Here is a 14804-nt window from a genome sequence, read left to right on the forward strand (position 1 = left end):
CCGAACACCCTAGCATTTACTTCTTTTACAACCCCATCTATAAATATATTAAACAACCATGGTGACATTACACATCCCTGTCTAAGACCTACTTTTACCGGGGAAGTAGTCTCCCTCTCTTCTACACACCCTAACCTGAGCCTCACTATCCTCATAAAAACTCTTTACAGCATTTAATAACTTACCATCTATTCCATATACTTGCAACATCTGCCACATTGCTCCTCTATCCACTCTATCATATGCCTTTTCTAAATCCATAAATGCAATAAAAACTTCCCTACCTTTATCTAAATACTGTTCACACATATGCTTCAATGTAAACACTTGATCTACACATCCCCTACCCACTCTGAAACCTCCTTGCTCATCCGCAATCCTACATTCTGTCTTACCTCTAATTCTTTCAGTTATAACCCTACCGTACACTTTTCCTGGTATACTCAGTAAACTTATTCCTCTATAGTTTTTACAATCCCTTTCGTCCCCTTTCCCTTTATATAAAGGGGCTATACATGCTCTCCGCCAATGTCTAGGTACCTTTCCCTCTTTCATACATTTATTAAACAAAAATACCAACCCCTCCAACACTATATCCCCCCCTGCTTTTAACATTTCTGTCATGATCCCATCAGTTCTAGCTGCTTTACTCCCTTTTATTCTATGTAATGCCTCACACACCTCCCCCAAACTCACATTCTGCTCTTCTTTACTCCTAAATGATGGTATACCTCCCTGGCCAGTGCATGAAATTACCGCTTCCCTTTCTTCGTCGACATTTAAAAGTTCCTCAAAATATTCTCGCCATCTACCCAAAACCTCCATCTCCCCATCTACTACTCCCCTACTCTGTTTTAACTGACAAATCCATTCGTTCTCTAGGCTTTCTTAACTTGTTTAACTCACTCCAAATTTTTTTCTTATTTTCATTAAAATTTCTTGACAGTGCCTCTCCCACTCTATCATCTGCTCTCCTTTTGCACTCTCTCACCACTCTCTTTACCTTTCTTTTGCTCTCCATATACTCTACTCTTCTTACAATACTTCTGCTTTGTAAAAACCTCTCATAAGCTAACCTTTTCTCTTTTATCACACCCTTTACTTCATCATTCCACCAATCACTCCTCTTTACTCCTGCCCCCACCCTCCTATAACCACAAACTTCTGCCCCACATTCTAATACTGCATTTTTAAAACTATTCCAACCCTCTTCAACCCCCCCCCCCCACTACTCATCTTTGCACTAGCCCACCTTTCTGCCAATAGTCGCTTATATCTCACCCGAACTTCCTCTTCCCTTAGTTTATACACTTTCACCTCCCTCTTACTTGTTGTTGCCAGTTTCCTCTTTTCCCATCTACCTCTTACTCTAACTGTAGCTACAACTAAATAGACAAGAGAAAGTAGGAGTGAAGAGATTCCAAAAGTATTTAGGAAGTGGATATGCTAACCAAGTAATGTCGTTAAAACATACAAATGACTGAGTAATTAGTGATAGTAGTAGTAGTAGTAGTAGTACCAGCAGTACTAGAAGTAGTTGTACTATTAGTAGTACAAGTTAGTATTTAGAAAAAGTAGCATTAGTAGTAATAAAGGAAGAGTATTACTATAAATTAAAGTTGATCTTATTGCCCTCATTACTTTTTTTCTGACATACTTTACCACGAAAAAAAATATTCATATATACTCAAAAATTTGTGTTAATTAAAAAAATATTTTGACTAAAAAAAATATACTAATAAAAATTTAACATGATTACTACTCAGGTTTCAAAAACTTTATTGTGCAGTGAATAAAACATTAACATTTAACTTCATATATTTATAAATTCAAATTCTTCTGGACAGTTTACATCTGTTCTCAAACCCGCTCTTTTTCAATTAATTAATTTCTTTACTTAAACATATACGTTAAACTCTACTGTTATTTATCATGACAGGAGGCGCAGATCAGCGAGTATGATGGATCAACGTGTTGCACACACCTGGTACAACCAGGTACAACCTAGTACATGATGGTATAGCACACTTTTATCGCCTTATCTACACCCGTAACTTACATTCACTAGTATTAGTATGTACAAAAACATCGTTATAAAACGCTGTTTACAAAATGCTGAACACCCATGAAAATATCGTACAGGAAAACATATCATACAGGAAAACATATCATACAGGAAAACATATCATACAGGAAAACATATCATACAGGGGAAGTAATATACTGGAGAAAACAATTATAAAGAAAAGAAATGTAAATCAGGGAGAAAACAAGGCAGCACATCAATATCATCAATAATATTTAATTACACTTTGATATCCTTATGATACCACATACACTATCATAAATATACACAAGGTACATAAAACTGGAAGTGTGTGTTTTGTTTATTAGAATGTACATAGCGAGAGGAGTGTGTCTACCAGAGTACGTACAGGACAGAATTTTGCATCTCATGGTATGTACACCGACTTGTTTTTGCCTGTTAGAACAGAGCATATACACCGAGAGGTGTCTGTCACTCACTGATAGACTGTTTCTCTATCAGTGTACACAGAAAGACGTGTTTTCCTCTCACTATATACGCACAGAAAGTTAATCTTTATCCCTCCATGATGGCTTAAAGTGCCTGGGATGTTAATACACAGGTGATTATAACCTTAATGACCCACATAAACTACTAAAAAAATTAATACACAAAATATAAAATACTCACTAAATTTGAGTATTAATCAACTAGAAAAATATTAACCATGACATAGCTAGAAGGTAATTAAAAACAACAGCTATTCAAACCCCTATAAAGAAATTTTAAATGGTATAAATATTAAGATTAAAACACATGCCAGCACCTCCCTCATACATGGGGGGAATATGTATTATTTTTATTATGAGAATAATATACTTATGTAGTTACATGGAGGTTTTATTGCTGATGGTGTGCGTGTGTGTGTGTGTGTGTGTGTGTGTGTGTGTGTGTGTGTGTGTGTGTGTGTGTGTGTGTGTGTGTGTGTGTGTGCTCACCTAGTTGAGGTTGCAGGGGTCGAGTCCAAGCTCCTGGCCCCGCTGGTGTGCAAGTCTCGGCGTATACAGTATATGCTGAGACACAGAGAGGAGGGTCTCTGTATATAAACAATCCAAGGAAACTCTCAGTGTAAGTACACTGAGAGTTGCCTCTCAACACACACACAACTTGCTGCACGTACACGGAGAGGTGTGTGTTCTGTGTATATACACTAAGAACTGTGTATCATTCAGAGAAATAACCCTCACCAAAGAGAAAGACGCTTTTGACGACGTTTCGGTCCGGTTTAGGCCGAAACGTAGTCATAAGTTTCTCTTTCCTATGTGCGGGTTATTTGTGTATTGTTCCAGTCATGTTATTTATTTATTATTATTATTAAATATTAGCCGGTATTCTCCCGGCCCGGGCCTTTTCCAAGTGGTGGCCCGGCCTTGGCTCCCTCTTTAGGGAGTGTCTGAGACCTAAGTCTCCCATGGGAGGAGGCACAAGGACCTCCTCATCTGTGGGACCAACTGTCCCCAGGCCTAGCCACAAGCTAGGCCTCTCTGGTCTGCCATGCCCGCCCCATGGGGGCAACTGGGAATGACAGTGTTATGAGCTAAAGGCTCCGGCTCAGGCACCTACCCTACCCTAGAAGGGCTGGGCATGGTGTCGATCTTCCAGTCATGGTATTATTTGTGTATTGTTCCAGTCATGGTATTATTCCTTGTTGTTCTCTAAGTGTGTATGTGATGACAGGTGTGTGTGTACCTATCATTACAAATTTCATTAATACTTTCTCTTAGTCTTTAATTTAGATAAAGTTTAGATAATTTTTTGAGCGTCGATAATCCACATACAGTCAATAGCCTTTAAACCTAGCACTAATCAATCTTATACAAAATTATACAGAATATACTTAAATAAATTTGCAGTAGTTTCTGATGCTAAGGTTCATGAGGCCGGAAATCAACGTTGCTGCTCAACGTTAACAAGGAGGTGGGGTCAGGAGCTGAATCTCAAAACCCGAGAACAAAAAAATGGGTGAGTGCAGAACCAAAGAAAACGGAGAGGTAAAGAAAATATTTTTTTTCTGGATAACTTGAGAAAACTAGACTGGAACTTACTGTTTGAGGGCTGGTAGTGCACGCTCGTCGTACGAGTAATAAGGTGAGTGAGAGGGCGGTGTGGTGTAGGGCGCTGGTGAGGGCGGCGCGGGCAGGTGTGCACGCCCTGGCGAGGGCGGTGGGCGTGGCGTAATGACCTGCTGGTGTGGTGGTCTTAGATCGGGCAGAGGGGCGGTGGGCGCTTTGATGGGCGGAGGTGACGGTGACTTGGGCGGCGTGGGCGGGGGTTTGGGCGGCGTGCTGGTGAGTCTCGGAGGCGGGAGGTGGGTGGGCGCGGTAGGCGTGTAGGCGGGCGCGGGCGAGGTGTCGCGAGAGTGAGCTTTGAGTCTTTGGCGAGGGGGAGCAGGGAGCTTGCGAGGTCCCTTACTGTCAACCAGGTCGTTCCTCTCCACCTTCTGTTGATGCAACACATACATCAATAACTCAACATCATACATCAATAATGTATACATACATCACTCAACGTAATACATTATAATGAACACACATACATAAATCAGAAATCAACGTATTCAACTAATATCTATCAGTAACTCAAACATTATCATTTACTTAACATCACATCCGCATCACATGAACCTATATCAGTAACTGAACATCAATGCGAATGTATACAGGAGCATAAGAGTGACAATAGAGCGACTGTAACAATTCGCTACTGATCCACAAAGTGACAGTGAAAACTGAAGCATGTTCGTTCATGCTGGATCGTTCGTAAACAGCGACTTGATGACGGCCCAGCACCGAGTTACCGCCTCCAAATGTAACCACATTTTAAGCACATCTTAAAAAAACGCGGTTACAGCCAACCTCGTGTGAGGTTACGACCTCCAGCACACCTCCCATGGCAGGTAGGAGAGGTCAGTCCATACCTCCACAGACCGCTTCTCCTGTCCTTCAGTAACCAGAGGTTCACAGGGGTTCAAAGAGATGATAACCTTCAATGAAGGGAAGGGGGGGTCCCGATACCAAGGAAGGGCTCTTAATTCAAGGAATTGAAACTACCTAACCCTTACTTGACTCAAACCTGGTTACCTATCGTTCTCCAAGCACTGAATCACATGATATGGATAAGCATTTCCGTATATTAATAATAATAATAACAATAATAATAACGAAGATATCACATAAATAGATTGCACCACTTATTAAGCCTCTCTCTCCTCTATATCAAGACTCTCTCTCCTCTATATCAAGACAAACAGCCTCATCTTGCATAGTGATGCTGCTGGCAACACTTTGCATGACACTGAGGAAGTTCATATCCACTCTTATAAACTGTCACAAAGTGCGTCAGTGAGTCAAAATAATGCGTATGGCAGCCCGGCGATACTAATTTATAAACATATCTAAATACTAACTTGAAACAGTTTTGAGAAAATATACAATACTGCAGAGACTCACTATTGTAGGTTATTTTCTAATTGGTTTTCTCAACAACAAAAAAGAGTAACATTAAAAAAAGAGTCGTCTCGTCAATTGACTCTTACAGCTTTCCAGAACAAATATATCCCCTTTAACGCCGGTGGTGTTAGTATACGTAAACCTTTGACACATTTTCCTATTTACATATACCCAATTCAGCACAAATCTGTGCTTGTAAAAGAATTGTAAATTTGGTCCAAACGGCTTCAATTCGTTATTTATTGGTATTTTCCCCACCATATCACTCGGGGAATAATGAATCAAGAGTCACAGAGTGTCATTTTCCTGAGTGATCAAGCAGAACCCTAGCTGTTGAGCTATCGTGCACGGTAGCACAACTTAGCTTTATGACTTTTAGCCTGTTGAGAAGGACTGGGCAGGGACGACAATTGGTCGTTTCTGATCGGTGGGATTGAAGTTTATGTACTAAAGTAAGATCATTAAGGCTGCATGAAACTGTTCCCCACAAAAGAAGATTACTTTACTTTAATCCCCAAAATAGGGATTAAAGTAAACTCTCAGTGTATATACACTGAGGGATCTACATTTTTCAGCATATATACACTGACAGACCTACATCTCTCAGTGTATATATGTCAGTACTTCACATTTTAAATGGCTATAATTAATGTCGGTTCACCTATTTATAAATCTATTTCTAATTTGCTTAATTCAGTCCCGAAATATTAAGTATCACCAAAGTCAATCTATCACAAAGAATTTAAGTTACACGGAGTTCGTTCAATGTTCTCCCGTATTTCCTTCTTCGATCGTCCCATCTTTCCCATCTATCAGCTACACACACTTTCAACGAAAGAAATGTAACTCCGCACCATGTCTTTACGTTATGTGGCCGCAACTTCACGCAGACTGGAGTCGTGGGTAGTAACAGTTGACGTTAACTCCACGACTGCGGCTTCTGGATGACCTGGTGACCAGCCGTCTCTCTGGCAAGCCAAGATGCAGTGCCGTTAAGAGACAGTACCTACTGCAGAGAGTCCACTACTAACTAGCCAATCTGCTCAAGGCGGTAAGTAGCTCAACCCTTCCACTCGTCCGTCGGAAACTGGCACATCACCCTAAGCGCTGGGAGGCTGTGGTAGAGGGGGAGGAGGAGCCGCCTCATCAACATCAACAACTCCACCTCCTCGTGCGTCTCGTCCAGCGCTTCTTCATCAACATAACATTAGTTTATTCATCTTCCCACCACCGCTATCTCGTCTCTAATCAACACCAGGATTCATCATAACTGCTTTCTGAAGGGCAGGAAATTCTTCAGCTTTACTTAACTCTACCGGTCGATTTACAGACAAGGGCATCATGTGATTTCTGTATTTATATAATCGTTCACTACTTATCCATCAACTAAAGACGAAACAAGACATTTCAGTTGGTTATGGACTAGTATCAAATCGATATTAATTTGCTGAGTTTTCCAACTTCAGTATTGTGGCTTGTATAACCAGTGGAAGACATCAGCGTCCGTAGTTTTATTTTTCACTTGAATTACTCCACTGTCTAAGTACTTGACACAGTTCCACCTCGTCATAAACCGTTCCAAACTCGTAGTTTCAGTGTAGTAAATGGAAAAATCGATTTATTTGATGATCAGCAGGACCTTCGCATTAATTTCTAGTTTATCCGTGTTGCAATAACTCTAGATGGCAGCCCACACGGAAGGGCAGTCCACACGGAAGGGCAGCCCACATGGAAGGTAAGCCCATCACTCAGCGCAGTCTCCCAGACAACTGAGAAAGCGTCGCTCATACAACAGCAACATGGAAGTACTTCGACCTGCCCCGGGGGGTTCTGGCGCGCCGCGACCCTACTACAATATTGCTGGTTCTGATGCTATCCTTTAAACTTTTTCCTCTCTTAAAACCATGCGCTCGCTCCACCTCTACTGAATAAAGGTGACCACTCAGAACGTTCCGTCATCTCACTGCTCTCACTTCTGCTATTTCGAAAACTATTGAATGTTGTCTTAATGAAAAGTTTCTTAAGAACCTTGAACACTGATCATTAGAACGGGCTCGAAGTGAGAATGGAATGTTCTTATTATGGTCTCTGAACTCGGTCATCTGTTCACCCTCTCTGTCACAGTACGGCGACTCCTCGTCACAGGTTAGGTTAGGTAAGATTCGTAAGGAAACAGGACAAATGGTTCCTGGAGCTTTTGCTCATTTGACCGAGGCCTTCCACTGGCTTACCGACCTCTCTTTAAAAAATATAATTATCCCCTCGTCATAGCTCTCGATATTTACAAATTATTTCAGAGGCCATGACATCAATTTTTACTCATTAACGACCTTCCGTGCTATCCACTCCTATGCTGATGAATTTGATTTCATCATCATATCTGAGTCTCCAGGTTTCAGCTGCAGCTCTCATAAACAAGGTTCTTGGAGGTTCAGTCCTCTTATATCTAGTCTTATTTCCACTTTGGTACGCGCCACTTGCAATTCTGTCAAGTACAGTCATATTAAAACATTTTTGTGTGTTATGTTAAAGCAAATTTTAATCACTTGCCATCTTTACGTCGAAAATTATTTTGAACCACAATCCTGGATCAATATATTGACAGGACATACTAATTACTCCGGCTCCTCCCTTGCTTCACAGAAGCGGCGACAAAAGGGCAGTTAGTGGGTGAACTTCACTTCCCAAGATTCCGTCAGCCCCTCTCACCCCCAAATATAAAAAATAAATAAATAAAACGCCTTTTCAAGACAAGTTCCCTGGCTTTTTTTCCTACTATGTTGCCACACCTAAGCGCCCTCCTATATATAACTTCTGGAGACGCTGTTGCTGCCTCATGTAGAGTTTTTATCAAAACAATACCTTCAGGAATATTTTCCTCAGGACGGATTTCTTCAGACAGTTTTCTTTAAACGATAGCTAATGTTTTCTTTTTTCTTTTGTGGCTGATGAAACTGCTAGACATTAGTAAGCAACTATGGCTTTCCTGTGCACTCTTCTAGAAAGAATAAAGTATTGACAGTGAGAGTGGAAGGAGGTCGTGAGTGTGTCTGCACGCAAGCTGTGAGGAAGTGTCACAGACACCACGATCCCCTGATGGTATCATGATCAGAACATATTTAATGACTATCAGGACGCTCCTGATGAAGATCAGGAAGCACTTGATGAGATCACGACGCCCTTGATGAACATTACGACGTCCTTGATGAACATTACGATGCGCCTGTTGAAGATGGGGCTGTCCTTTCTAATGTTATGCTAATAACAATGTCCTCAGCCGAAAATTTAATAAAGGTGAAGATCCATGTGATAGTGTGATGACTGTCTTTGATGATGATGATAGTGATGTGAAGACGAGAACGCCAAGTGTGCAATAAGTTGCGCGTCTTAACTACAAGTAAATGTTGACTACCTGTGCAAGAGTAGATAAGACTCTGTCGCCCTCACCTTAACACTCAGTGATGATTCATAGTAACATTACCCACTCACCACCACCCTCACTCACCACCACCCTCACTCACCACCACCCTCACTCACCGCCACCCTCACACACCACCACCCTCACTCACCGCCACCCTCACACACCACCACCCTCACACACCACCACCCTCACTCACCGCCACCCTCACACACCACCACCCTCACTCACCACCACCCTCACTCACCGCCACCCTCACACACCACCACCCTCACACACCACCACACTCACACACCACCACCCTCACACATCACCACCCTCACACACCACCACCCTCACACACCACCACCCTCACACACCACCACCCCTCACATACCACCACCCCCACACCCCACACCCCTACACACCACATACCACCCGCCACCTCCTACCTCATCCACCCCTAACACACACCATAACCTGCGCCACCCACACATACGCCATCTCCAGACCCGACCCACACACGCCACCTACCCCACCTCCACACACTCCACCTACCCCACCCCCACACACGCCATCTACTACCCCTTGACACCTCATCGCACCTACCGCTACTCTGGCTGTCTTCCTGTCTGACTGCCTGGGTGTCTACCAGACTGCCTGCCTGTATGTCTGACTGTCTACCTGACTGTCTGCCTGACTGCTAGCTTGACTCTTTATTTACATTGGCATGTCTGTCTGTTATTTACTTCTACAACTGTCTGTTAATTTATCCAACTAGTCTGTCAAGTTACCTGTCTGGCTGTTTCTCTATGTAGTTGCTTGTGTCTCTAGCTGTATAATTTGTTTGTCTTTCTGTATGGCTAACTATTTTTGTCTGTCTACTAACGTGCCTGTCTGCCTGTCTTGTCTAATTTATTTTTTGGATCCCTTCCAAACTATGTCTGTATGTTTCCACTTCTCTGTCTGTATGTCTGTGTCTGTCTGTGTTTGCCTGCCTGACTATTGAGGTCGATATCTTTTTACCATTGTTGGTGAATCACAAGTGATGAGTCATTGGAAAGACTGACTGTAGGTCACTAATGGTGAGTCATGAGTGATGAATCACTGGTAAGATTGACTGTAGGTCACTAATGGTGAGTCACGAGTGATGAGTCACTGGTAAGACTGACTGTCGGTCACTAGTGGTGAGTCACAAGTGGTGAGTCACTGGTAAAATTGACTGTAGGTCACTAATGGTGAGTCACGAGTGATGAGTCAATGGAAAGACTGACTGTAGGTCACTAGTGGTGAGTCACGAGTGATGAGTCATTGGAAAGACTGACTGTAGGTCACTAATTGTGAGTCACGAGTGATGAGCCATTGGAAAGACTGACTGTAGGTCACTAGTGGTGAGTCACGAGTGATGAGTCACCGGTAAGACTGACTGTAGGTCACTAGTGGTGAGTCACGAGTGATGAGTCACTGGTAAGACTGACTGTAGGTCACTAGTGGTGAATCACGAGTGATGAGTCATTGGAAAGACTGACTGTAGGTCACTAATGGTGAGTCACGAGTGATGAGTCATTGGAAAGACTGACTGTAGGTCACTAATTGTGAGTCACGAGTGATGAGTCATTGGAAAGACTGACTGTAGGCCACTAGTGGTGAGTCACGAGTGATGAGTCACTGGTAAGACTGACTGTAGGTCACTAGTGGTGAGTCACGAGTGGTGAGTCATTGGAAAGTTTGATAGTAGACCATTAGTGGTGAGTCATGAGTGATGAGTCACTGGGAAGGTCACTAGTGGTGAGTCACAGTCCATAACTCATTGACTTCTGGCGATATCCCCTTTCAAAATAGGTTCCTTGATGCTGGTGAAGGGCTCTTGATCTGAGGAAGTGGAGCTATCCTCCCCTTCCTCAGAGTGAACCTACTTACATCCCATTAACCAGGAGCTGCATGACCCCTTAAGTGTTTAACGCTTTCCGATGAATATACTAAAAATTAAGTTATATTCCAGTGTATACCAGGTATCCCTGAAGGTCATACAATTAAATCCAGTTATATCCCAGCGTATATTAGGTATCCCTGAAGAGATATCTTGAAATCCAGATATACCCTTGGGTATATTTGGTACAGCTAAAGGTGATACCTTTAAGACCAGTTATATCCCGGTGTATATTAGGTATCCCTGAAGTTATGCAATTAAGGGATTGCCTGATTTTCCCTCTTAATTTTCGTATATAACTTGAGAACTCCTAGCCCGATCGGCTTCAAATTTTTATCGCTGGAGTATAGCAACTAGACGAACGTTCATGCAACGCTCGGCATACGCAGGTATCTTCTCATAAATTTTATGTACATCATTCCTACAATAACTCTAGAAAGCCTCTCCAGACCGGCTTCAAACTTTCTGAACTGAGGTATCCTGCTTGGAAGAATGTTGGGATTATTACTGGAGTGTTTAAGTGGGTACAGGAGGGGATGATGTGGGAGGGAAGAGGAACGATTGGTGGAATGATGAGGTGAAGAGGGGTAGTAATAGTAGTAAGAGAGAGAAAAGGTTAGCAAAAATAGGTTAGATAAATACATGAGTGGGTGTGGGTGGGTGTGAGTTGGACCTGACTAGCTTGTGCTGCTGGGTCTGGTGCCGTGCTCCTTTCTTGAGCGGAGGTGACTAGACTGGGTGGGTCATTGGACTAATCCGGGGGGGGGGACATGGACCTGCTCTGCATGGGTCAGTAGGCATGTTGCAGTGTTCCTTCTTTCTTATGTTCTTATGTTCTTATATGAGAGGATTTTACAATGCGGAAGTGATATATGGAGGGTGAAGAAAACGGAGAGTAAGAGAGAGATGAAAGATTGATGAGGGAGTGTAAAGGGAGAATCAGTAAGAGAGTGGGTGAGGTGTTATAAAAAATGCTGAAAGAAAAAGCTTTGGAGTGAGATCAATAAGTTGAGAAAGTTTAAGGAATAACTGGATTTAACAGTGAAAAATGATAGAGGAGAGTTACCAGACGGGAAGATGGAGGTGTTGGGAAGAAACTGTGAATGTTTTAAGGAATTGTTGATGAAATGTTGATGAAGAAACGGAGGCAGTGATTTCATGTATTGGGCAGGGAGATTTAACATCTTGTAGGAGTGAGGAAAATCTAATTGTGAGTGTGGGGGAGGTGCGTTAGGCAGTGGGTGCGTGAGGCAGTAGGTCGAATGAAAACGGGTAAAACAGCTGGGACAGATGGGATCAAGACAGAAATGTTAAGAGCAGGAGGGAATATAGTCTTGAAGTGGTTGGCGCGTCTGTTCAATATATGTATGAAAATAGGAAGACATCCATGGATTGGCGGAGAGCATACACAGCTCCTTTGTATAAGGGATAAAGGGGATAAACAGATTATAGGAATTGTAGGGAAAATATTTTGCGTATTTTACTTAGTTATTATTGAAAGATTTAAGCGTAAGACAGAGAGTAGAATGTCAGATGAACAAAGAGGTTTTAAGAAGGGTAGATGTGTAGACCAAGTGTTTACATTGAGATATATAAGTGGACAATTCTTAGGGTGAGACAACAAATATTTTTCTGAATTTACGGACTTAGAAAAAGCATGTGAAGGGTGGACAGAGGAGCAATGTGGCAGACGCTGCAGAAGTATGTGATAGATTGTAGGTTATTAAAAGCAGTTAAGGTTTTTCGTGCACTTAGCGAGAGTCAGGTCAGTTAGCGAGAGTCAGGTCAGGTTAGGAAAGAGTCGTATTATTTTCCAGAGAAAGTAGACCTTAGATCGGGATGCGTGACGTCACCATGGTTGTTTTAATATATTTATAGATAGAATTGTAGTAGACGTGAAGGCTGGGACGTTGGGGCGAGGTGTGGGATTAATATACAGTGAATCTAATTTGAGGTGGGAGTTGTCACATTTGCTTTTTGCTGATGACATAGTTATTTTGGGACATTCTGAAGAGAAGCTGCAAATGTTGGCAGACGAATTTGGGAGGATATGCAAAAGGAAATTAAAAGTGAACATAGGAAAGAGCAATACGACGAGAATAACAATTAATCTAAATCAAAGATTGAATATATATACATATATATATATATATATATATATATATATATATATATATATATATATATATATATATATATATATATATACATAACATGATTACAGCAGCTGATTAGTCATTAGTGAAGACGTCACGTGTATACATGCGCCTGATTGGTCACTAGTTATGACCGTCATCTGTGTACATTCGTCTGATTGGTCACGAGTTATGACCTCATGAGTTTACATTCAACTCGTTGGGCCATCAATAAAAGCAGTGTATACTTACAGTTGATTGGTCACGGTGTCATCCCGTCATTTAATGTTAACACTGAAATGGGGCATCGTGAAAGGTGATTGGTTGCTGATTATACTGACGGTGAGTTATTGGTGAGTCAGAGGTGATAGGTAAGTCAGTAGTGGCGAGTCAACAGTAAAGTCAGAAGTGGTGAGTTACAGTTGAGTCACTGGTGGTATAGGCCAGTAGAAGTGGTGAGTCACTGGTGGTATAGGTCAGAAGCCTTGGTGAGTCACTGGTAGTATAGGTCAGTAGAAGTGGTGAGTCACTGGTTGTATAGGTCTGTAGTAGTGGTGAGTCATTGGTTGTATAGGTCAGTAGCAGTGGTGAGTACTGGTAGTATAGGTCAGTAGCTGTGAGTCACTAGTGGTAGATACTCTTGACAGTTTAAGGGGTCGCTGCCCCACCCGGGGTCTGATCCCACACTAAGGAAAACTAGAGAAGATCCTATCCCCTGGATCAAGAACTCTGCACCTCATCAAGGGATCAGGATGTGTTAATACTAAATCATTCGTTGTATGCACGAAGATAGATATGTATTCCTCGGTGTATAGACTGAGAAATGGCTCTCGGTATGTATACACAGTGACGTATGTACTCACCTAATTGCACAATGTGTATCGTTCGGTGAGTGTATGCAAAGAGCTATGTATCGCTCGGTGTATATACATATACACAAAGAGGTGTTAGTCTCTCAGTGTATATTATATATACAATAAGATCACAGTAAACACGTGACATCAGTGATGTCACAGTATCAAAAAACACTGAGAAATATAGTGAAATTCCATGTGTTTTTGTGATAATGTGAGAAATCACGAAAATGCTTGGAATTTCACTATTTTTTCAGAGTGGTTGTTTTACACACACACACACACAGATACATTCATACATGCATACATATATATATATATATATATATATATATATATATATATATATATATATATATATATATATATATATATATATATATATATATATATATACAATGAAATACACACACACACACACATACATTCATACACATACATACATATATATATATATATATATATATATATATATATATATATATATATATATATATATATATATATATATATATATATATATATATATATATATATATATATATGTGTATGTATATATGTATGTATGTATGTATATGTATAAATGTATGTTTGTGTGTGTGCGTGTGTATCACATTGTATATACAGCGGGTAGCAGAGACTGCACTAAGGGGCTATCCCATGACCATCCCAAAGGATTGCATGTACACATTCTCTCCATATGGAAGCTAGGTAAAACCTCTGCACATAAATTTGATAATCTCAGCTGTTTAATCCTTCTCGTTTTTACATATCTGCCACTTTTAATGTACTGGTCCATTAGATGACTCTTTTCTCTTTTATATTTTATCTATAAATGCTTCTCGTTTTATCCAAGGGTTGTTTAAAGTCTTTTAAGATATTTTTATTAAATGTAAATTCTCCGCTGGGTAAGTAAGCTGTTGGGGCACCTTTTACACCCCTAAATAACGTCG

At 41.3% G+C, this 14804-nt stretch overlaps 1 protein-coding gene and 1 long non-coding RNA gene across 2 annotated transcripts in view; one reads left to right on the forward strand and one right to left on the reverse strand.

Moving 5' to 3' along the window:
- The window catches only part of LOC128692576 (uncharacterized), a 17041-nt gene extending 12914 nt beyond the window's left edge, over positions 1-4127 (forward strand). The window contains exon 3 of the long non-coding RNA XR_008407603.2: positions 1940-4127. This is a non-coding gene — a long non-coding RNA (uncharacterized lncRNA). The remainder of the gene's footprint in view (positions 1-1939) is intronic.
- LOC128692479 (centrosomal protein of 104 kDa) overlaps positions 1-14804 on the reverse strand; it is a 414264-nt gene that overhangs the window by 45079 nt on the left and 354381 nt on the right. Inside the window, exon 7 of the mRNA XM_070089824.1 lies at positions 4132-4526. Coding sequence (XP_069945925.1) covers positions 4132-4526 — 395 coding nt within the window. The remainder of the gene's footprint in view (positions 1-4131; positions 4527-14804) is intronic.

Source organism: Cherax quadricarinatus, chromosome 30, assembly GCF_038502225.1.
Source record: "Cherax quadricarinatus isolate ZL_2023a chromosome 30, ASM3850222v1, whole genome shotgun sequence".
Classification (NCBI taxonomy): Eukaryota; Metazoa; Arthropoda; class Malacostraca; order Decapoda; family Parastacidae; genus Cherax; species Cherax quadricarinatus.